The sequence below is a fragment of the Triticum dicoccoides genome, chromosome 4A (genome assembly GCF_002162155.2).
Source record: "Triticum dicoccoides isolate Atlit2015 ecotype Zavitan chromosome 4A, WEW_v2.0, whole genome shotgun sequence".
Taxonomy (NCBI): domain Eukaryota; kingdom Viridiplantae; phylum Streptophyta; class Magnoliopsida; order Poales; family Poaceae; genus Triticum; species Triticum dicoccoides.
The window spans coordinates 610,999,680-611,023,209 of NC_041386.1; the positions used below are offsets into that span (position 1 = coordinate 610,999,680).

Here is a 23,530-nt window from a genome sequence, read left to right on the forward strand (position 1 = left end):
GTTGCTCTCTCCATAGTACCGGAGAACAGCGTTTTAGTCATCTTGCCCATGAGGCACGGTTCGCAAGTACCAAGTGATTCATAATCAAGTGATTCCAAAAGTCCATCAGTATGGAGTTTCTTCATGCGCTTTATACCGATATGACCTAAACGGCAGTGCCACAAATAAGTTGCACTATCATTATCAACTCTGCATCTTTTGGCTTCAACATTATGAATATGTGTATCACTACTATCGAGATTCATCAAAAATAGACCACTCTTCAAGGGTGCATGACCATAAAAGATATTACTCATATAAATAGAACAACCATTATTCTCTGATTTAAATGAATAACCGTCTCACATCAAACAAGATCCAGATATAATGTTCATGCTCAACGCTAGCACCAAATAACAATTATTTAGGTATAATACTAATCCCGAAGGTAGATGTAGAGGTAGTGTGCCGACTGCGATCACATCGACTTTGGAACCATTTCCCACGCGCATCGTCACCTCGTCCTTCGCTAGTGTTCGCTTAATCCATAGTCCTTGTTTCGACTTGCAAATATTAGCAACAGAACCAGTATCAAATACCCAGGTGCTACTGCGAGCTCTAGTAAGGTACACATCAATAACATGTATATCACATATACCTTTGTTCACCTTGCCATTCTTCTTATTCGCCAAATACTTGGGGCAGTTCCGCTTCCAGTGTCCAGTCTGCTTGTAGTAGAAGCACTCAGTTTCAGGTTAGGTCCAGATTTAGGTTTCTTCTCCTGAACAGCAACTTGCTTGTTGTTCTTCTTGAAGTTCCCCTTCTTCTTCCCTTTGCCCTTTTTCTTGAAACTGGCGGTCTTGTTGACCATCAACACTTGATGCTCCTTCTTGATTTCTACCTCCGCAGCCTTTAGCATTGCGAAGAGCTCGAGAATCGTCTTATCCATCCCTTGCCTGTTATAGTTCATCACGAAGCTCTTGTAGCTTGGTGGCAGTGATTGAAGAACTCTGTCAATGACACTATCAACAGGAAGATTTACTCCCAGTTAAGTCAAGTGATTATGATACCCAGACATTTTGAGTATATGTTCACTGACAGAACTATTCTCCTCCATCTTGCAGCTATCGAACTTATTGGAGACTTCATATCTCTCAATCCGGGCATTTGCTTGAAATATTAACTTCAACTCCTGGAACATCTCATATGCTCCATGACGTTCAAAACGTCGTTGAAGTCCCGATTCTAAGCCGTAAAGCATGGCACACTGAACTATCGAGTAGTCATCAGCTTTGCTCTGCCAGACGTTCATAACATCTTCCTGTGGTACAGACAATAAACGTTAGCAGCAGGCCTAACACCCAGCGGTGCTTCTAGGACGTAATTCTTATGTGCAGCAATGAGGATAATCCTCAAGTTACGGACCCAGTCCATGTAATTGCTACCATCATCTTTCAACTTTGCTTTCTCAAGGAACGCATTAAAATTCAACGTAACAACAGCACGGGCCATCTGTCTACAATCAAACATAGACAAGCAAGATACTATCAGGTACTAAGTTCATGATAAATTCAAGTTCAATTAATCATATTACTTAAGTACTCCCACTTAGAAAGACATCCCTCTAATCTTCTAAGTGATCACATGATCCAAATCAACTAAACCATAACCGATCATCACGTGAAATGGAGTAGCTTTCAATGGTGAACATCAATATGTTGATCATATCTACTATATGATTCACGCTCGACCTTTCGGTCTCAGTGTTTCGAGGCCATATCTGCATATGCTAGGCTCGTCAAGTTTAACCTGAGTATTCTGCGTGTGCAAAACTGGCTTGCACCCGTTGTAGATGGACGTAGAGCTTATCACACCTGATCATCACGTGGTGTCTGGGCATGACGAACTTTGGCAACGGTACATACTCAGGGAGAACACTTTTATCTTGAAATTTTGTGAGAGATCATCTTATAATGCTACCATCAATCAAAGCAAGATAAGATGCATAAAAGATAAACATCACATGCAATCAATATAAGTGATATGATATGGCCATCATCATCTTGTACTTGTGATCTCCATCTCCAAAGTACCGTCATGATCCCCATCGTCACCGGCGCGACACCTTGATCTCCATTGTAGCATCATTGTCGTCTCGCCAATCTTATGCTTCCACGACTATCGCTACCGCTTAGTGATAAAGTAAAGCATTACAACGCGATTGCATTGCATACAATAAAGCGACAACCATATGGCTCCTGCCAGTTGCCGATAACTCGGTTAATAAACATGATCATCTCATACAATAAAATTTAGCATCATGTCTTGACCATATCACATCACAACATGCCCTGCAAAAACAAGTTAGACATCCTCTACTTTGTTGTTGCAAGTTTTACGTTGCTACTACGGGCTTAGCAAGAACCGTTCTTACCTATGCATCAAAACCACAACAATAGTTTGTCAAGTTGGTGCTGTTTTAACCTTCGCAAGGACCGGGCATAGCCACACTCGATTCAACTAAAGTTGGAGAAACTGACACCCGCCAGCCACCTGTGTGCAAAGCACGTCGGTAGAACCAGTCTCGCGTAAGCGTACGCGTAATGTCGGTCCGGGCCGCTTCATCCAACAATACCGCCGAACCAAAGAATGACATGCTGGTAAGCGGTATGACTTATATCGCCCACAACTCACTTGTGTTCTACTCGTGCATATAACATCAACGCATAAAACCTGGCTCGGATACCACTGTTGGGGAACGTAGTAATTTCAAAAAAATTCCTACGCACATGCAAGATCATGGTGATGCATAGCAATGAGAGGGGAGAGTGTTGTCTACGTACCCTCGTAGACCGGCAACGGAAGTGTTGACACAATGTAGAGGAAGTAGTCGTACATCTTCCCGATCTGACCGATCCAAGTATCGAACGTACGGCACCTCCGAGTTCTACACACGTTCAACTCGGTGACGTCCCTCGAGCTCCAATCCAGCCGAGTGTTGAGGGAGAGTTTTGTCAGCACGACGGCGTGATGACGGTGATGATGTTCTACCGACGCAGGGCTTCGCCTAAGCACCGCTACGATATGACCGAGGTGGAATATGGTCGAAGGGGGCACCGCACACGGCTAAGGAACGATCACGAAGATCAACTTGTGTGTCATGGGGTGCCCCCTGCCCCCGTATATAAAGGAGGGAGGGGGGAGGTGTGGCCGGCCCCTAGGGGTGCGCCTGGAGGAGTCCTACTCCCACCGGGAGTAGGACTCCCCCCTCTTGCCTTGTTGGAGAAGGAAAGGGGAAGGGGGAAAGAGGAAAGGGGGGCGCCGCCCCCCCTTCCTTGTCCTATTCGGACTAGGGGGGAGGGGCGCGCGGCCTGCCCTGGCCGGCCCTCCTCTTCTCCCTTACGGCCCATGTAGGCCCATTAACCCCCGGGGGGTTCCGGTAACCCCCCGATACTCCGGTAAAATCCCGATTTCACCCGGAACGATTCCGATATCCAAATATAGGCTTCCAATATATCAATCTTTATGTGTTGACCATTTCGAGACTCCTCATCATGTCCGTGATCACATCCGGGACTCCGAACAACCTTTGGTACATCAAAACACAAAAAACCCTAATTACGATCGCCACCGAACTTTAAGGGTGCGGACCCTACAGGTTCGAGAACTATGTAGACATGACCGAGACATGTCTCCGGTCAATAACCAATAGCGGAACCTGGATGCTCATATTGGTTCCTACATATTCTACGAAGATCTTTATCGGTCAAACCACATAACAACATACGTTGTTCCCTTTGTCATCGGTATGTTACTTGCCCGAGATTCGATCGTCGGTATTCCAATACCTAGTTCAATCTCGTTACCGGCAAGTCTCTTTACTCGTTCTGTAATACATCATCCGGCAACTAACTTATTAGTTGCGATGCTTGCAAGGCTTGAGTGATGTGTATTACCAAGAGGGCCTAGAGATACCTCTCCGACAATCGGAGTGACAAATCCTAATCTCGAATTACGCCAACCCAACAAGTACCTTCGGAGACACCTATAGAGCACCTTTATAATCACCCAGTTACGTTGTGAGGTTTCGTAGCACACAAAGTGTTCCTCCGGTAAATGGGAGTTGCATAATCTCATAGTCATAAGAACATGTATAAGTTATGAAGAAAGCAATAGCAACAAACTAAACGATCAAGTGCTAAGCTAACGGAATGGGTCAAGTCAATCACATCATTCTCCTAATGATGTGATCCCGCTAATCAAATGACAACTCATGTCTATGGTTAGGAAACATAACCATCTTTGATCAACGAGTTAGTCAAGTAGAGGCATACTAGTGACACTCTGTTTGTCTATGTATTCACACATGTATTATGTTTCCTGTTAATACAATTCTAGCATGAATAATAAACATTTATCATGATATAAGGAAATAAATAATAACTTTATTATTGCCTCTAGGGCATATTTCCTTCAATAATCAACGTAGTGATGTTCACCATTGGAAACTACTCCATCTCACGTGATGATCGGACATGGTTTAGTTGATATGGATCACGTGATCGCTTAGATGATTAGAGAGATGTCTATCTATGTGGGAGTTCTTAAGTAATTTGATTAATTAAACTTTAATTTATCATGAACTTAGTACCTGATAGTATTTTGCATGTCTATGTTGTTGTAGATAGATGGCCCGTGTTGTTGTTCCGTTGAATTTTAATGCGTTCCTAGAGAAAGCTAAGTTGAAAGATGATGGTAGCAACTACACGGACTGGGTCGGTAACTTGAGGATTATCCTCATTGCTGCACAGAAGAATTACGTCCTGGAAGCACCGCTAGGTGACAAACCCGCTGCAGCAGCAATGCCAGATGTTGTGAACACCTGGCAGAGCAAAGCTGATGACTACTCGATAGTTCAGTGTGCCATGCTTTACGGCTTAGAACCGGGACTTCAATGACGTTTTGAACGTCATGGAGCATATGAGATGTTTCAGGAGTTGAAGTTAATATTTCAAGAAAATGCCCAGATTGAGAGATATGAAGTCTCCAATAAGTTCTACAGCTACAAAAATGGAGGAGAATAGTTCTGTTAGTGAACATATACTCAGAATGTCTAGGTACCACAACCACTTGACTCAGCTGGGAGTTAATCTTCCTGGTGATAGTGTCATTGACAGTGTTCTTCAATCACTGCCACCAAGCTACAAGAGCTTCGGGATGAACTATAATATGCAAGGGATGGATAAGACTATTCCTGAGCTCTTCGCAGTGCTAAAGGCTGTGGAGGTAGAAATCAAGAAGGAGCATCAAGTGTTGATGGTCAATAAGACCAGTAGTTTCAAGAAAAAGGGTAAAGGGAAGAAGGGGAACTTCAAGAATAACAACAACCCGGTTGCTGCTCAAGTGAAGAAACCCAAGTTTGGACCTAAGCCTGAAACCGAGTGCTTCTACTGCAAAGGGACTGGTCACTGGAAGCGGAACGGCCCCAAGTATTTGGCGGAGAAGAAGGATGGCAAAGTGAAAGGTATATTTGATATACATGTTATTGATGTGTACCTTACTAATGCTCACAGTAGTGCCTGGGTATTTGATACTGGTTCAGTTGCTAATATTTGCAACTCAAAACAGGGGCTATGGATTAAGCGAAGATTAGCTAAGGACGAGGTGACGATGCACGTGGGAAATGGTTCCAAAGTCGATGTGATCACCGTCGGCACGCTACCTCTACATCTACCTTCGGGTTTTAGACCTAAATAATTGTTATTTGGTGCCAGCGTTGAGCATGAACATTATATCTGGATCTTGTTTGATGCGAGACGGTTATTCATTTAATTCAGAGAATAATGGTTGTTCTATTTATATGAGTAATATCTTTTATGGTCATGCACCCTTGATGAGTGGTCTATTTTTACTAAATCTTGATAGTAGTGATACACATGTTCATAATATTGAAGCCAAAAGATGTAGAGTTGATAATGATAGTGCAACTTATTTGTGGCACTTCCGTTTGGGTCATATTGGTGTAAAGCACATGAAGAAACTTCATTCTGATGGACTTCTGGAATCACTTGATTATGAATCACTTGGTACATGCGAACCATGCCTCATGGGCAAGATGACTAAAACTCCGTTCTCCAGAACAATGGAGCGAGCAACAGAGTTATTGAAAATCATACATACTAGTGTATGTGGTCCAATGAACATTGAGGTGTGCGACGGATATCGTTATTTTCTCACCTACACATATGATTTGAGCAGATATGGGTATATCTACTTGATGAAACATAAGTCCGAAACATTTGAGAAGTCAAAGAATTTCAGAGTGAAGTGGAAAATCATCGTAACAAGAAAATTAAGTTTCTACGATCTGATCGTGGAGGTGAATATTTGAGTTATGAGTTTGGTCTTCATTTGAAACAATGCGGAATAGTTTTGCAACTCACGCCACCTGGAACACCACAACATAATCGTGTGTCCGAACGTCGTAACCGCACTTTATTAGATATGGTGTGATCTATGATGTCTCTCACTAATTTACCGCTATCGTTTTGGAGTTATGCTTTAGAGACGGCTGCATTCACGTTAAATAGGGCACCATCAAAATCCGTTGAGACGAAACCTTATGAACTGTGGTTTGGCAAGAAACCCAAGTTGTCGTTTCTTAAAGTTTGGGGCTATGATGCTTATGTGAAAAAGCTTCAACCTGATAAGATCGAACCCAAATCGGAGAAATGTGTCTTCATAGGATACCCAAAGGAGACTGTTGGGTACACCTTCTATCACAGATCTGAAGGCAAGATATTCGTTGCTAAGAATGGATCCTTTCTAGAGAAGGAGTTTCTCTCGAAAGAAGTGAGTGGGAGGAAAGTAGAACTTGATGAGGTAATTGTACCTACTCCCTTATTGGGAAGTAGTTCATCACTAAAATCAGTTCCAGTGCTTCCTACACCAGTAAGTGAGGAAGCTAATGATGATGATCATGAAACTTTTGATCAAGTTACTACCGAACCTCGTAGGTCAACCAGAGTAAGATCCGCACCAGAGTGGTACGGTAATCCTGTTCTAGAGGTCATGTTACTTGACCATGACGAACCTACGAACTATGAGCAAGCGATGATGAGCCCAGATTCCGCAAAATGGCTTGAGGCCATGAAATCTGAGATGGGATCCATGTATGAGAACAAAGTATGGACTTTGGTTGACTTGCCAGTTGATCGGCGGGCCATAGAGAATAAATGGATCTTCAAGAAGAAGACTGACGCTGACGGTAATGTTACTGTCTACAAAGCTCGCCTTGTTGCAAAAGGTTTTCGACAAGTTCAAGGAGTTGACTACTATGAGACCTTCTCACCCGTAGCGATGCTTAAGTCCGTCCGAATCATGTTAGCAATTGCCGCATTTTATGATTATGAAATTTGGCAAATGGATGTCAAAATTGGATTCCTTGATGGATATATTAAAGAAGAGTTGTATATGATGCAACCAGAAGGTTTTGTCGATCCAAAAGGTGCTAACAAAGTGTGCAAGCTCCAGCGATCCATTTATGGACTCGTGCAAGCCTCTCGGAGTTGGAATATACGCTGTGATAGTGTGATCAAAGCATATGGTTTTATACAGACTTTTGGAGAAGCCTGTATTTACAAGAAAGTGAGTGGGAGCTCTGTAGCATTTCTGATATTATATGTAGATGACATATTGTTGATCGGAAATGATACTGAATTTCTGAATAGCATAAAAGTATACTTGAATAAGAATTTTTCAATGAAAGACCTTGATGAAGCTGCTTATATATTGGGCATCAAGATCTATAGAGATAGATCAAGACGCTTAATAGGACTTCACAAAGCACATACCTTGATAAAGTTTTGAAGAAGTTCAAAATGGATCAAGCAAAGAAAGGGTTCTTGCCCGTGTTACAAGGTGTGAAGTTGAGTCAGACTCAATGCCCGACCACTGTAGAAGATAGAGAGAAAATGAAAGTCATTCCCTATGCTTCAGCCATAGGTTCTATCATGTATGCAATGCTGTGTACCTGACCTGATGTGTGCCTTGCTATTAGTTTAGCAGGGAGGTACCAAAGTAATCCAGGAGTGGATCACTGGAAAACGGTCAAGAACATCCTGAAATACCTGAAAAGGACTAAAGATATGTTTCTCGTTTATGGAGGTGACAAATAGCTCGTCGTAAACGGTTACGTCGATGCAAGCTTTAACACTGATCCAGATAACTCTAAGTCACAAACCGGATACGTATTTTTATTAAATGGTGGAGCTGTCAGTTGGTGCAGTTCCAAGCAGAGCGTCGTGGCGGGATCTACATGTGAAGCGGAGTACATAGCTGCTACAGAAGCAGCAAATGAAGGAGTCTGGATGAAGGAGTTCATATCCGATCTAGGTGTAATACCTAGTGTATCGGGTCCAGTGAAAATCTTTTGTGACAATACTGGTGCAATTGCCTTGGCAAAGGAATCCAGATTTCATAAGAGAACCAAGCACATCAAGAGACGCTTCAATTGCATCCGCGATCAAGTCAAGGAGGGAGACATAGAGATTTGCAAGATATATACGGATCTGAATGTTGCAGACCCGTTGACTAAGACTCTCTCACGAACAAAACATGATCAGCACCAAGACTCCATGGGTGTTAGAATAATTACAATGTAATCTAGATTATTGACTCTAGTGCAAGTGGGAGACTGAAGGAAATATGCCCTAGAGGCAATAATAAAGTTGTTATTTATATTTCCTTATATCATGATAAATGTTTATTATTCATGCTAGAATTGTATTAACCAGAAACTTAGTACATGTGTGAATACATAGACAAACAGAGTGTCACTAGTATGCCTCTACTTGACTAGCTCGTTGAATCAACGATGGTTATGTTTCCTGACCATAGACATGAGTTGTCATTTGATTAACAGGATCACATCATTGGAGAATGATGTGATTGACTTGACCCATCCGTTAGCTTATCACGATGATCGTTTAGTTTGTTGCTATTGCTTTCTCCATAACTTATACATGTTCCTATGACTATGGGATCATGCAACTCCCGAATACTGGAGGAACACTTAGTGTGCTATCAAACGTCACAGCGTAACTGGGTGGCTATAAAGATGCTCTACAGGTGTCTCCGATGGTGTTTGTTGAGTTGGCATAGATCGAGATTAGGATTTGTCACTCCGTATATCGGAGAGGTATCTCTAGGCCCTCTCGGTAATGCACATCACTATAAGTCTTGCAAGCAATGTGACTAATGAGTTAGTTGCGAGATGATGCATTACGGAACGAGTAAATAGACTTGCCGGTAACGAGATTGAACTAGGTATTGAGATACCGACGATCGAATCTCGAGCAAGTAACATACCGATGACAAAGGGAACAACGTATATCGTTATGCGGTTTGGCTGATAAAGATCTTCGTAGAATATGTGGGAACCAATATGAACATCTAGGTTCTGCTATTGGTTATTGACCGGAGACGTGTCTCGGTCATGTCTACATAGTTCTTGAACCCGTAGGGTCCGCACGCTTAACGTTCGGTGACGATCGGTATTATAAGTTTATGTGTTTTGATGTACCAAAGATAGTTCGGAGTCCCGGATGTGATCACGGACATGACGAGGAGTCTCAAAATGGTCGAGACATAAAGATTGATATATTGGATGACTATATTCGGACACCGGATGTGTTCCGGGGGTCACCAGATAATTATTGGAGTGCCGGGGGGTTATCGGAACCCCGAGGGAACTAATGGGCCAACATGGGCCTTGTGAGAGAGAGGAGGGGGCCTTAGGGCTGGCCGCGCGCCCCCCCTTGAGGAGTCTGAGTTGGACAAGGAGGGGGCGGTGCCCCCTCTTTCCCTCCCTCTCTCCCTCTCCTTCCTTCCCCTTCCTCCTCCTAGTTGGACTAGGAAAGGGGGAGTCCTACTCCTATCAGGAGGAGGACTCCTCCCCTCCTTGGCACGCCCCAAGGGCCGGCTGGCCTCCCCCCTTGCTCCTTTATATACGGGGGCAGGGGGCACCCTAGGACACACAAGTTGATCATTGATCTCTTAGCCGTGTGCGGTGCCCTCCTCCACCATAATCCACCTCGGTCATATCGTCGTAGTGCTTAGGCGAAGCCCTGCGCCGGTAGCTTCATCGTCACCGTCATCACGCCGTCGTGCTGATGAAGCTCTCATTCGACACTCAACTGGATCAAGGGATGTCACCGAGCTGAACGTGCGCTGATCGCGGAGGTGTCATACTTTTGGTATTAGGATCGGTCGGATCGTGAAGACGTACGACTACATCAACCACGTTGTCATAACGCTTCCACTTACGGTCTATGAGGGTACGTGGACAACACTCTTCCCCTCTCATTGCTATGCATCACCATGATAGATCTTGCGTGTGCGTAGGAAATTTTTCGAAATTACTGTGTTCCCCAACAACAATGACAAAACGTGAGTGGCGTAGTAGATATCCTTCAACAAAAGGGACCCACTCTCCCCTGCTTGTTTATTATTGTGGTGGATATCCTTCGGCAAATAATTATTGGAGGCAAGAGTGAGGGCCTCCTTTTCTACCCTCTTAGCCCACCTCCCCTGCCCCGTTCTGCAGTATGTAGATGACACCCCAATCTTAGTCAAAGCCACTCCAGAGGCGGCTCTCTGCACCTAAAACTTATTCTCGATAGTTTTGCAGCTGCCACTGGCCTCCAGATCAACTTCACAACAACAACTTTCGTTCCCCTAAATGTTGACCCTATCGTTGCTGCCAGTATGGCTTCGGACCTTGCCACTGATGTTTCCTCCTTCCCCCAAACCTATCTTGGACTACCCCTCTCCCCCCACAAGTTACCACCATCTGCCTTTCAACCCATTATTGACCGTTGCGATATCTACCACTCTGGTTGATGTGCTTTACTTCTCTCTCGAGGTGGAAAATTAGTCCTCCTCTCAGCCGTCCTTGACAACTTACCCACCTACTTCATGTTGTGTTTTCCCCTCCCCATCCAGGTTCTAGAAGCCATTGACAAGCGTAGACGTACTTTTATCCGGTCCAATGACGAGACTTGCTCTGGGGCAAAAATGCCTGGTCGCTTGAGACAAAGTTTATACTCCTAGAGATGCAGGTGGTTTGGGTGTAAAAAACTTAGGTGCACAAATTTTTTATCTACCGCTGAAGTTTTCTTACAAATTTTTACATGCCACCAACATCCCTTGGAAGGATTGGGTTCTCCATCACTCCACCCTCCATATTGGCCTTGGCAAGAACAACTCCTTCCTTGCCCGAACTAGTTTTAAACACCTTCAGAGTTTCAGATAGATTTTCCAGTGTACCATCGGTGATGGTCACTCCACCTTCTTTTGTTTGGATAGTTGGCTAAAGCCGGAACCACCGGCTTTAGTATTTGCCACTCTTTTTTCCCACCACACAAACCAAACACCATGGTAGCCACTATTATACAGGATGGGATCTAACTTGCTCTTCCTAATCGTCTAACCTCTATTGCATTTGCAGAGCTTGCCTCTCTCTCTCTCTCTCTCTCTCTCTCATGTACCGGACAATCGGCGACTGTTGAATGATTCTCCACTCGGGGAGCGCACACGGCTCTTTCTTCTCAACTCGCGGACCCCATACTTACCATGATCTGGGACTCAAGAGTTCCAAAAAAGTTATGATCTTTGGTTGGCAGTTTTTACCTTGATCGGCTGAATAGTAGGAAGAATATGTGCAAGAAGTCCATTCTTGACTTGGATGTGTGCTCTAGGTGCAGCCGCGCTATGGAGGACAGTGACCATATGATCTTCTCCTGCCCGGCGGCTCGTGGGATTTGACTTGCAACTGTATTCGACTGCGCTCCAGGCCCTTGGCGGATTTCTTCTCCACCCCGCTACCCCACGCCCTGCCAACTTCGTTTGCCCCTTCATGCTGCTCCTCATCTTGTGGAAGAGATGTGATGCTAGAAACAAGAAAGGTTTTCAGAATCCAGCTGTCGATGTACACTCCTCTATTACTGACATCTTTAATGACTTGATTATTTGATATTGCTGTCTCAAAAATGACACCGGTCTGTGGTGGGAGTTCCTCTCTTCCCGAAACTGTGGTGCTTTTGAAATATATTCAGGTGGGGAGCCTTTGCCCCCCGACGACCATTTCAAAAGAAAAAAAAGCGCGAGTGAGCTCCTCGGCGACACGGATTCAACATGTGGACGCCCTCGGCGACGACCAATGAGGGGCATGCGGTGAAAGGAAAGGAAAAACTTTCAACCCCTCGCGAGCGAGCGCTTGATGAGGATGGGAAAGTAGGCGAAAAAAAGCCATACATTGCTATTGTTAGACATGACTATGAGATGCCATGTCTAAAATTGTACTCCTACTGGTAGGCAAGAAAAAGAAGATCGATTACTCACTAGTACTAGGAAAAAGTAATTAGTAGATAGAGCATACTATAAAAGAGAAAGGAAACGTGAAGCCTAAAACGTGGGCGAAAAATTAGTTACTCCATGCCTAACATGAGCGGACGCGTAGACCGCTACCGGAGTCGGGCAGATTTGACTGTGCGCGACACCCCTCAGGTCAGGACCTCAACCTCAACCTGAAGCGGCTGGACTGGCCGCCGACCGACAGAGCACCAACCGGTGGACTGGACACCGCGGCTTCCTCCTTTCTTCACCTCGCCGTCAAGGCCCCCGAGGTCTCCCTCTCCTCTCCTCTCCTCTCCTCTCCGTGCTACTAGTATATACTCAACTCACGCGCTCTCCTCCTCCCCCCACTTGCCTAACCCAACCTCCACCCCTACCAGCAGCCAGATCTCCCTTCCCTTGCCGCCGGAGCCATGGCGTTCGACGCCTTCACCGACAAGACCGCCGTCTTCCGCCGCCTCAAGGCCAAGCCGGAGAACAAGGTATGCCTCTTCTTCCCCTTCCTCTTCCTCCCACCCGCCTGCCTACCTACCGGTTAGCTCGGCCAGATCTGCGAGCCGCCCCGGAACAGATCTGATCCATGTGTGCTATGAATGAATGGCAGATGTGCTTCGACTGCAACGCCAAGAACCCCACCTGGGCCTCCGTCACCTACGGCATCTTCCTCTGCCTCGACTGCTCCGCCTTCCACCGCAGCCTCGGCGTACACATCACATTCGTCAGGTACCTATAACTTGCTTCCTCCAGATCCTCCTTTCTGCTATTGGATCTCATCGATATGCCGCGCCGCAATCAATTCATTCCAATGCTCGTTTCATTCACCCTGCACCACTTGATCGACCTAAAACTGATCTCTTTGATGCATTTGTGTGATCCAATCCTAGTGGCCGACATCCAGCCACCTGATATACGAATGGATTAAACCTGGGATGGGCCTTTGTGCCCTCGGCGGCACAGAGCCAAACACCGATGCCCATCTCGTTTGCCGGGAAACATGGAGTTTAGAGCGGGCTTGCTTGGTCTTGGTAGAACAACGAGGGACCTCAAACCTCTATAGTCCACAAGTGGCACATTGGGCCCCTAACATATCCATACCGTGCATTTGTAAGCCAATCAACAATGTGGAATCTGTCTGCTTTTCAGAGTAAAAGCAATGCCAAGTTTGTCGTTTGTGCGTATGTGTTACTCTTTGCATGCACCACCGCCACCTGCTGATGCATAACTCATTTTCTTATCTATGTTTTGTCAATTTGCGGTGCTAAGAGTAAACTTCGTTCTGGTGGTTACCAAGTTCCAGGATAATTGTTTTCTGCTAGTATTTGCCTTTTGGGCCTGCCACCCCTCTCTTACACAATACACAAACTGTACATTATATTTCGTATGTAGGTCAACGAATCTGGACTCATGGACTCCGGATCAGCTAAAGATGATGGCTTTTGGAGGCAACAACCGTGCACATGCTTTCTTCAAACAGCATGGTTGGACTGAGGGGAGCGGCAAAGTCGATTCAAAGTACACGTCCAGGGCTGCTGAATTGTACAGGCAGATACTGCAAAAGGAAGTTGCTAAGAGCTCCACCGTCAACGTCTTGCCATCATCCCCTGTTGCAGCGTCTCAGGCACCGAACCCGTCCGACGACTTCCCTGATTTCAAGCTTGCTGATGCACCAGAAGAGACTACCAACGGGAAGCATGAACCTGTTGTCGCCAATCCGCCAAAAGAGCCTGCCCAGGCACCAAAAGCCCCTACACACCCCACTTATGTCAGTTCTGTAAAGAAGCCCCTTGGTGCAAAGAAGCTTGGTGCCAAGACTGGAGGCCTTGGTGTAAAAAAGCTCACTACAAAGGTAATACTGCAAATCAGCTGAGTTATTCTTGTTTCTAAATTTAGATATATGCACGTCTGTGGGGCTGACGTTCTAAAAATAGCGTACTATCACTCTTGTATTTGCTGTGCGAACCATTGACTGACTTTTGCCAAAAAAAAATTTACTTTGTACGGCAGTCAAATGAAAGCCTGTATGATCAGAAACCTGAAGAGCCAAAACCTGCTTTACCAACAATGACGACTACTACTTCAGCTGCAAAAAGTGGCCCATCCTCACATTCACGTTTTCAATACATGGAAAATGAGCCATCAACAGAATCAAAAACTGGAGGAGGCAACAAGACTGGCCATGTAGCAGCACCAAAAACCTCAGACTTCTTTCATGAGTATGGAATGGATAATGGCTTCCAAAGGAAAACAAGCACAGCTGCCTCAAAGACTCAGGTAAAAGCTGGGTTGATGCTAGTATTACGATAGTAAGAGTAATCAATCAAAGCACACAGTGATGCACTAGATTTCCATGATTCTTATAGCTTCCCTTGTTTTGAGTTGTATGCATACATATGTTTCTTATGTGCTTTTAGTAAGACACTTTTTCCCTCTGAATTACTTTGTTGGCTAGTCTGTTGTTTCTTGGAAGTTATGGAATCTCTTGTTTGGTTCAGGGTACTCTGGTGTGCAAACATTTGGTAGCATGTCCTTTTTTTCACAAATGGTCTTTGTATTATTTCACCAAATGATCTCTGTATTCGTTCCACACTTGCTTGACAATATTCACGCGCTTGCTGCTTTTACATATCTGGTCCAACATCTAAGTTCAAACTTTTTTATTTATTCTGGCTGCTTCTTTAACACGCAACAAGCAGCGTCTTTTGTTTCTAATCAAAGCTGCTGCTCGATAATTTAGACTTTTCCCTGTTGCAACTGCATATGGATAAAGCAAGATATGTCAAAAGCAAAAACAGAGGCTACAGTTTTCCTGTGACTTTTATATTTTGACACTTCATGTTCTTAACATTAGCAATCGTTAATGTAAGTAGGTTTCCTTTAGGATCTAGTTCTACTATTACCCATTCTGATCCTGAGTGGTACAATACCTTGCAGATAGAGGAAACTGATGAAGCAAGGAAGAAATTTTCGAACGCGAAAGCAATTTCATCATCACAGTATTTTGGTAACACAGACAGAGAGCAAAAGGAGGCTCAGTTATCTCTTCAAAAGTTTTCGGTATGTACTTGATCTCACTTTAAGCTACTCGTGTTTTGAGTGTGCATGCTCCAGAATAATAATATGTCATACATGTTCTACTATATTCGTTTTGAAATATCCACCACCATTTGTTCTTATGTTTAATGTGTTTGCTTTACTACAGGGTTCATCATCCATTTCAAGCGCTGATCTGTTTGGCCGTGATACAAATGATTCTGATCTGGACGCAAGTGCTGCAGATCTCATCAACAGAATATCTTTCCAGGTAATCCTATTTTTTGCAATTCCACCATAGTTTTCCATTCCTTTCATATTTAGCTCCTGCTTTCCAATCTGGTGTACTTCTGAAAATCATATACTAGTGTATGCCCTAGTATTAAACCAAACCTGCACAAACTGACATACATCTCTAATTTGATCTGAATCTTTCTGTAGGCTTCCCAGGATTTATCATCTCTGAAGAACATGGCCGGAGAAACCGGAAAAAAGCTGACATCTTTTGCCTCGAATTTCATCACCGACCTCGACAGAATTCTGTGAGGTGTTGATCAGCGGAAATTGTGGGCATTTCTCTGCACGCAGAAGTACTGCTGCGAATCGCAGGGCAACTCTGAGTGACTCAAGCATTTCTTGCACAGCTATGTAGAGAATATTAGGGGGTTGTTACTACTATCATGAATGTCTTATCATTCACATTGATCGCAATCTTGTTACAATGGGAATATTGTTATTATTCATTTCATGACAATAGACAAAACATATGATTTTGTACTTATTCCAGCTTGATGTGCCGTGATAAAGATTTTATTGTGGTGCTACTGTTTTCTAAACAGATCGAGCTCTATTTTTTCTTTTCCTCGCTGTGCTGTGCTAGTCAAGTTCTCTATAATCATTATCAGTAGCTCATCAATAGCAAATCAATGCTAGCAAATTCATCATTAAATATATTTCTACAACATATATACTCCCTCTATATTAAAATATAAGATGTTTTTTATACTCCCTTAGTATAAGAAAATGTACTATTATATTTTGATAGAGAGAGATTATTTGTTAATCTAAATGTTAACATTGTATTTGTAAACTTAAAACGGTGGAATACATACTTCTGGCAAAATAAAATACAAAAGGATAGATGAATTTGTACCATCTATAAGAAAAGCAGAGTATGAGGAAGCTGACTTGGATTTTGCGGCCAAGCTTTGTCAAAGCATCGCCATGAGTGCTATGAACAAATTCATGCATGATTGTAATAGTGTCAAACAAATGCTATTAAATTCATCATTGTAAACTTAATTTCATTTGGAACATATGTAATATGCGAAGTAACTTAAAACCGTGGACTTCTGGCAACATAAAATAGAAATTTGCATAGATGGATTCCTTACTATCTGTCAAAAAAAAGTAGAGTATGCGAAAGCTGACTCAGATTTTGTGGCTGAGTGCATGATTCCCTAGAAAAATGAGTCCTCATGCATGATGACATGGACTCTAAGCAAGCTGGCAATATAATTTAGGTTTGTGAACATTTTTATTCCTTGCGTTTTCTCTTCACTTTTTTACGATACTTTTTGTGTCTCAATGTTGGATGATAGTTTTTTGGTCTCAATGTTGGAGGCAACTTGTGTGATTGGCACGTGGTCGATAGCAATAGATTGTACGCTGATCATTGAGCAAAAATCTTGCACAAACAAAATTCTCTTGTGTCTTGTTAGTTTAAGCAAGTGACGGATGCATCTGGTTGACACATATGTGTGTAAGTATAATTGTTTGCACGCTACGGTGGTGTCCGATCTGATGCTTGGTTATGGAACTTCTCGCGGGATTATATTCCATAATATGGTCCTGCTTCACCATTGCCACAACGTGGTCGCCTTCACAATTAAGGTCGTTAAATCGGAACAATGCATTCAGTTCAAATGGACTCACCGTTATCTCATACTAGTGGTTGAGGCGTCACCCTATGACATTGCTCGAGAGAAAGCTGTGTGCATGTTTTCATTAAAAAAAATACATGAAGTCCTCGCCTCCATCTAAACAAATAGCCTAGAAAAAAAAATTCTCACCTCCATCTTAAAAAGAAAGTAAAAAAGAAAAGCAAACACCACCGCCGCTTATCAATAAGCGTCACTTTGCATAGCCCTCCATTTAAAAAAAATACGTGAGTCCTCACCTCCATCTAAAAAGAAAAAAAGTATTTAAAAAAATTGCTCACCTCTATCTATTTTTTCCAAAATGCTTTTCCATTCGGCCAACCAGTTTGCGCCACATGGCATATTTGGTTGGCCGCCCTTCTGGCGACGCTTAATGGATTTAATTGTCCTTGGTCCTCATAGATGTCTCCATCTGGCCGCCCTTCTGGCGACGCTTAATGGATTTAATTGTCCTTGGTCTTCATAGATGTCTCCATCTATCACGTAAAAAGTCGCATATTTCCTAAACAATATGTGTTACCTGTGTACGTCTTGAGATCATGTTGCAGGGGCCCTTAAATCGGACAACACACATAGAGTTCACCACCGAATAACAACTTATTAGACATATCATAAGACTATAAACACGAATGACGACGACATATAGAACATGCACAAATGAATCTTACCATTCACCTACATCTCCCGCACCTAGTGGGTACTCATACATCGGAAGAAAATCATCTCAGAAAATAAATCCATGAAAACCATATCGATAATACCGTGAAGATCCACAATAAGATAAATGATTAAACAAGTACCAATCTCCATATGAGTATGAATAGAGTTTACACACTGATCTTACAACTTGGAATTCTCTTACAATGGTGAAAGTGGAATGATAACGAGTATGAAGGTGGAAGAACAAAACTAAAAGGATATCTGGTAGTTCTTCCTCTCCAGATCTCTTCTCTCTCTATTCTGGATGGAGTGGCGGCGACTAGGTTTCTGTAATGTATATTGTTTCTTCACGAAAGTGTTTTCTGTAGATGAGAGGGTGCCCCTGGCACTTCATACGACCGGCAATACAAGAGCATGTGCTCGTATAGAAGGATACCTTGCATTCTGGTGCGCCTGTTGACCAAATTCCCAGTATGGAAGTTGCTCCATTTTGCTTGATTTGCAATAATTCACTTTGGTTTCCTTTCAAATATGCTTTCTCCTGCCAAACAATGGGAAAATAGGTTTTCTTCTCTCTTGAACGAGAAAAAAATTTGAACGATTAAATTACTGCTCCCGAATATTCAACTGACCGATTAATTTCTTATAACGTATTCTATTTTTCTTTGCCAAATAAGCCAGCAAACGTCGACGAAGTTTGCTTTACCCAACTCCCCTTTTTGATAACAAGGTAAAAACCTCCGACCCGACATTCATGAGTTTCGAATGAAGAATGAAGAGTGCCCTGCCCCTCTTTTTTTCCCTAAATCTTGGATTTGGAAGTTGGTAAAGACCCACCCCTTGTCTAAGTCAGAATGAGTCCCCGGCTATGACCAATGCCCCACCTAGCTGAATAGGCGTAACAAAGCTACCTGAAAAAGGCAAGGTGCACCTTAGATTGAAATCGACAAATTCGAATTTTGCCAATTCGGCAATTTGATCTATGATTTCACATTCATGGACGAACCCAAATGGAAACCAAGCCTTTCGTGGTTCAAAAACGCGGAATCTCGTCTCAATCATCATTTGTCAGGACTTTTCGGGGTAAGTTCTTTGGCTTGGACAGGACATTTAGTTCATGTTGCTATTCCCGCATCCAGAGGGAGTACGTTCGATGGAATAATTTCTTAGATGTATTACCCTATCCCCAGGGATTGGGACCCCTTTTGAAGCATTAGCTCTCCCTGAAAAGGAGGTGATCCAGCCGCACCTTCCAGTACGGCTACCTTGTTATGACTTCACTCCAGTCGCAAGCCTAGCCTTAGGCATCCCTCTCCTTACGGTTAAGGGTAATGACTTCAAACATGGCCAGCTCCTATAGTGTGACGGGCTCGAAAAGACGATAGAGGCCATCTTGAAATGCCAAGGTAAGCCCACAGACTCCCTAGCGTCTCTACTCAACCTAAAATGCGATCTCGAGGACCCCGGACGGATTAGCAATCCCTAGTCTTCCATAACGCGTATTGGACTTATGTTTCCTCCTCCTCGAAGATGATGGATCTATGGTTACGACCATTCTTTATGACTTTGTACCAATAGTACAGATTTGATTTAGGCTCCTACGTCTTATTATTTGTTTGGTAACCGACTTTTCACTAGCAGGTCAGTAGGCCTTTTAGAAGGCGAACAAACGAAAGTTCTTCACGAGCGCTAGCGCTACCTTGTTCGCTTTTGTCAATTGAAGTCGCGCGTAGCTAACACCTAATTAATACTTAATTTAATATAAGTAGTTAAACAGTTAACTAGACTAAACTTTTTCTCATAGTACTTTGAGAAATTAAGCGGGCGAGTGGCGGGAATCGAACCTGTATCTTCTCCTTGGCAAGGAGATATTTTACCATTGAACTACGCTCGCTACGGAGGAACCTAGAATTAGAGTCTTATGGGCAAGGACACTATTGCTGATTTACTAACCTCTATAAGAAATGCGTGAAAAACACATGTTCTGACTTCTTTTCTGAGAAAATGGGGTGGATCATCTTCAAAAGCAACTTTGCAAGCAAAAGTCGCCTTCCACCTAAGCTGCGCAGGAAAGGCCCAAAGCCAATCCCAGGGAACAGTAAAGCTTCATAGGGTCTTTCTGTCCAGGTGCAGGTAGTCCGCATTTTCACAGACATGTCTATTTCACCGAGCCTCTTAACTTCATAAAGTATTTGGAAAGAAAAGAAAGAGATCCTTGGTTTTACTATTAATAGATATAATTGCCCAAAAAATCAGTGGTTTTACTATAGCTAAGCCAATGGGTTGACTTTGTTTTTGAACTGGTTATTCCAAATAACAAAGCCGACATCGCAACAATAAAGAATGTCGATGACAAAACAAGACAAATCATTGTAAACATCGTCGTTTTGATATTTACAGATGTGCCACAAGATGATGATGATTCACGCCAATGTTTTCGAGTTAATACCCCACGGTTAATCCTTTGCTAAGCGTCCTCTTTAACCTCGCAAGAAAGATAATTTACTGCTCTGGCTAGTGGATCTTTATTCGCAAAAACAGCACACTACCCCACGCTTCTTTAACGCAAATAATTGTATTTTTTCCTACTAATATTTGAGTATTTTGCAATAAATATGTTATTATTAAAAATATTTACCGCCTGATAACACAACAAATAAATAGGACATAAGGTGAAGTACAATCATATTCAACGTCATCACACAAGCCATGTAGGTTATCAATAAACAGAGATTATTTGATACACACGCTAACAAATATTGGGACTCTGGTAAGTGTATCAGTCGATCAATCTGGCACAGCACACATCGGTGTTGCTGTCTCAAAATTTGCGGCTGAGCTTTTGTGAAAGCATCACCATCTGTGCAATGAACATGGCCATGCATGATCAAAACAGAATCCGTGCAAGACTGGTTTTAGTATAGCTTTGGTTTATAAGCATCCTTTTCTTGCTTTTGCCCTTCACTTTTATAATATCTTTCATTTATGTCATTGCAGGAGGCAACTTGTGTGATGGCTAATTGGTTCTGGGCCGCTTCGGGATGGAAAGGTCAACCGGTGGACAACAACAAATTTTATATTCTATATCTATATTTATACTTACTATTAAAAAAGCAAACAAGATTTCTTCTAAAGCCACATCATAAAATGTACACAGGATAACCAGAACCCTCGGATCAAATCAATTTAAATACATCTAACTGTCTGTATTACACCAACGATCTGATATTCAGATCAACGGCATAGATCAAATGTTCTGCCTAGGGCAGACGCGTGGTCTGCCAATCTCCTAGCGCGCTCCGCGTCCCTGATCCCCGCAGCCCACGCACGTCGTGCCATCCTACTCCTACCCTCGCAATCTACCTCAGCCACCATGATCCCCTCGGCCAAACAACGCCGCCGCACCTCTCCCCGCCTCCCAGCTCTAGGTCCGTTTCCATGCCGCCCATCGCAGCTGCACCTCCCTCCGCCGCCAAGCACTAGCTCCGGTGGCCGCGCCGCCCATTGCGTCGCACCTCTGCCTAGATCCGCTTCCCACGCGCCAGCACCCGCACGCCTAGGCCCTGAACCGCCGCCGCTCCGCGCGCTTCAGCCCTGATTCAGCGCCGCCTCGCCATTGGGGCGCCTGCTGCGTGGCTGCCACTTGCCACGCCTCACCCTTCGGGTTCAAGGGCTCCTCGGCAAGCGTGGCCGGTGGCAGTCCAACGACGGCGGCAAGGAGCGAGGAGGGGTGCAAATCAGCGACAACGAAGTCCCACATTGGGGCATACGGGCACCAGAATCGACCCGCCTTGTGCGTTTGATGAAGACGAGAAGGGATGGGGGCTACCTGCGACTTGAGGCGGCGGCAGGACGACAACGCGGTGATCTGCATATCTACAAGGGAAGGTTAGCCCATGCTCTCCGTCCTCTCTGAATTTTTGTCAGGCAAACAGGGATACAGGCTTTTGCTGATGCGGCAGACATCGCCCACGGCAGCAATAGGGCGGGGAGGTAGAGGCAGCGGGGCGCCAGAATCACCGAGGGAATGCACAGCTAGAGGTCAGGGATGCATCCTCCCGAGTGCAATCCACACCAGTGGACCAAATTTCTCATGCATGTTTAAAATATTCTGACGATGATTGGCGTATCAGCACGTAAGAAGATCTGTCTTTTTTGGATGATGTTTGAGCAAAGTAGGATGGAGGGGAAGGGTGGCCGACAGCATACAATTAGGTCTTTGCTATAGCTTTTTCGTGGCACAGGCAACACTGCTTTTCACGAGCAAGGTGGCAAATTCAGGTAGCCAACAACACCCCCCGATGCAGGCAAGTATGAATGGATGTAGATGCAACACTTCTCAGGGATTTAGCATTTTTATACTCACGTAGTAGATGTTCATGGTGATGCAAAACACTTTCAGGGATGTAGGCAAATTTTCGAGTAAATAGCATAAAACTACTACTTTACAGGCTAGGGTTCCAAAAAACTACTGGTTTTAATTTTTTCTCAGATAACTACCAAATGGGTGATCGGCTGTTTCAAAAAACCCAAAATCTTCGTTGTTAAAAAATTAAACAGGTTTATGACAGGTCAGGCCCGCACCTAAACGATCCGTTTATTTGACCGTTAACTGACATGTGGGTTCCACATGTCAGTGTCTGTAAACTTTTCAAAAATGCCATCAGGTCCCTGCAAAATTTTCAAAACGCAATCGGGTCCCTGCAAATTTTTGAAAAAACAATCGGGTCCCTCCCCGTGGTCGTGCACTAGCAGCCGGCGTGAGGTTCGCCGGCCAGCAGCCATGGCACCGCCCTGGAGCTCCCTTCCGTCCCGGGCGACGCGTGGAGCTCCTTCCGTCGCGACAGGAACAACACCGACGACCAGGTTGCGGGCCAGGCGGAAGTAGGCGGCTCGGCCGCAGCGTTCCTCAGCGCGAAAGGCGGGGCTTCTCTAGGAGGCCGACAGGCTGGGTCCAGGCGGAGCTCCTTGCCGGCCGCTGTCGCTTCTCCTGGGCGCGGCGCGCGGCTCGCGGCAGCCTGTGCTCCTGGGCGCGGCGGCTCGCGGCGGCCTTTGCTCCTGGGGGCGGCTCGCGGCGGCCGGCCCTTGCTCCTGGGGGCGGCTCGCGGCGGCCGGCCCTTGCTCCTGGGCGCGGGGCGTGGTGGGGGTGGCCGTGGTCGGGCCTTTGACGGGAGGAGGAGATGGGAAAGAAAGAGATAAGAAGAGAAGAAATGGTAGGAGGAAGAAGAGACATCTTACACGTGGGTCCCACAATAAGTTAACGATCAAACAAAACGGTCAACTAACAGATTATTTAGGAGTGGGTCCAATCTGTCATAAATCGGTTTAAAACGTTAGCAATGCGGAATTTGGGTTTTTTGAAACAGCCGACCACCCACTTGGTAGTTATCTGAGAAAAATTTAAAACCGGTAGTTTTTTGGAACCCTAACCTGTAAAGTAGTAGTTTTATGCTATTTACTCCAAATTTTCAAACAGGAACATATGCAGGTATGCAACAGTGTAAGAT

The 23,530-nt window shown here is 44.3% G+C and overlaps 1 protein-coding gene and 1 long non-coding RNA gene across 3 annotated transcripts; both read left to right on the plus strand.

Annotated features, from left to right (window-relative positions):
• The first annotated feature begins 949 nt into the window (after positions 1-949).
• Positions 950-20,199, plus strand: LOC119287315. Its single transcript, XR_005140814.1, has 3 exons — positions 950-961; positions 2,971-2,974; positions 20,069-20,199. It is a non-coding gene; the product is annotated as an uncharacterized LOC119287315 (long non-coding RNA).
• LOC119287314 (probable ADP-ribosylation factor GTPase-activating protein AGD9) lies at positions 12,530-16,247 on the plus strand. 2 transcript variants are annotated; one of them, XM_037566840.1, is made up of 8 exons: positions 12,530-12,665; positions 12,774-12,875; positions 12,998-13,116; positions 13,780-14,239; positions 14,398-14,664; positions 15,325-15,447; positions 15,593-15,694; positions 15,865-16,247. In XM_037566840.1, exons 2-8 carry the CDS (start codon positions 12,807-12,809, stop codon positions 15,967-15,969), a joined length of 1,245 nt encoding a protein of 414 aa, XP_037422737.1. In that variant the 5' UTR covers positions 12,530-12,665; positions 12,774-12,806; the 3' UTR covers positions 15,970-16,247. The 2 variants fall into 2 exon arrangements, with proteins under 2 accessions (XP_037422737.1, XP_037422736.1); XM_037566839.1 differs by having other exon boundaries at positions 12,547-12,665; positions 12,777-12,875.
• Positions 20,200-23,530: the final 3,331 nt, after the last annotated feature.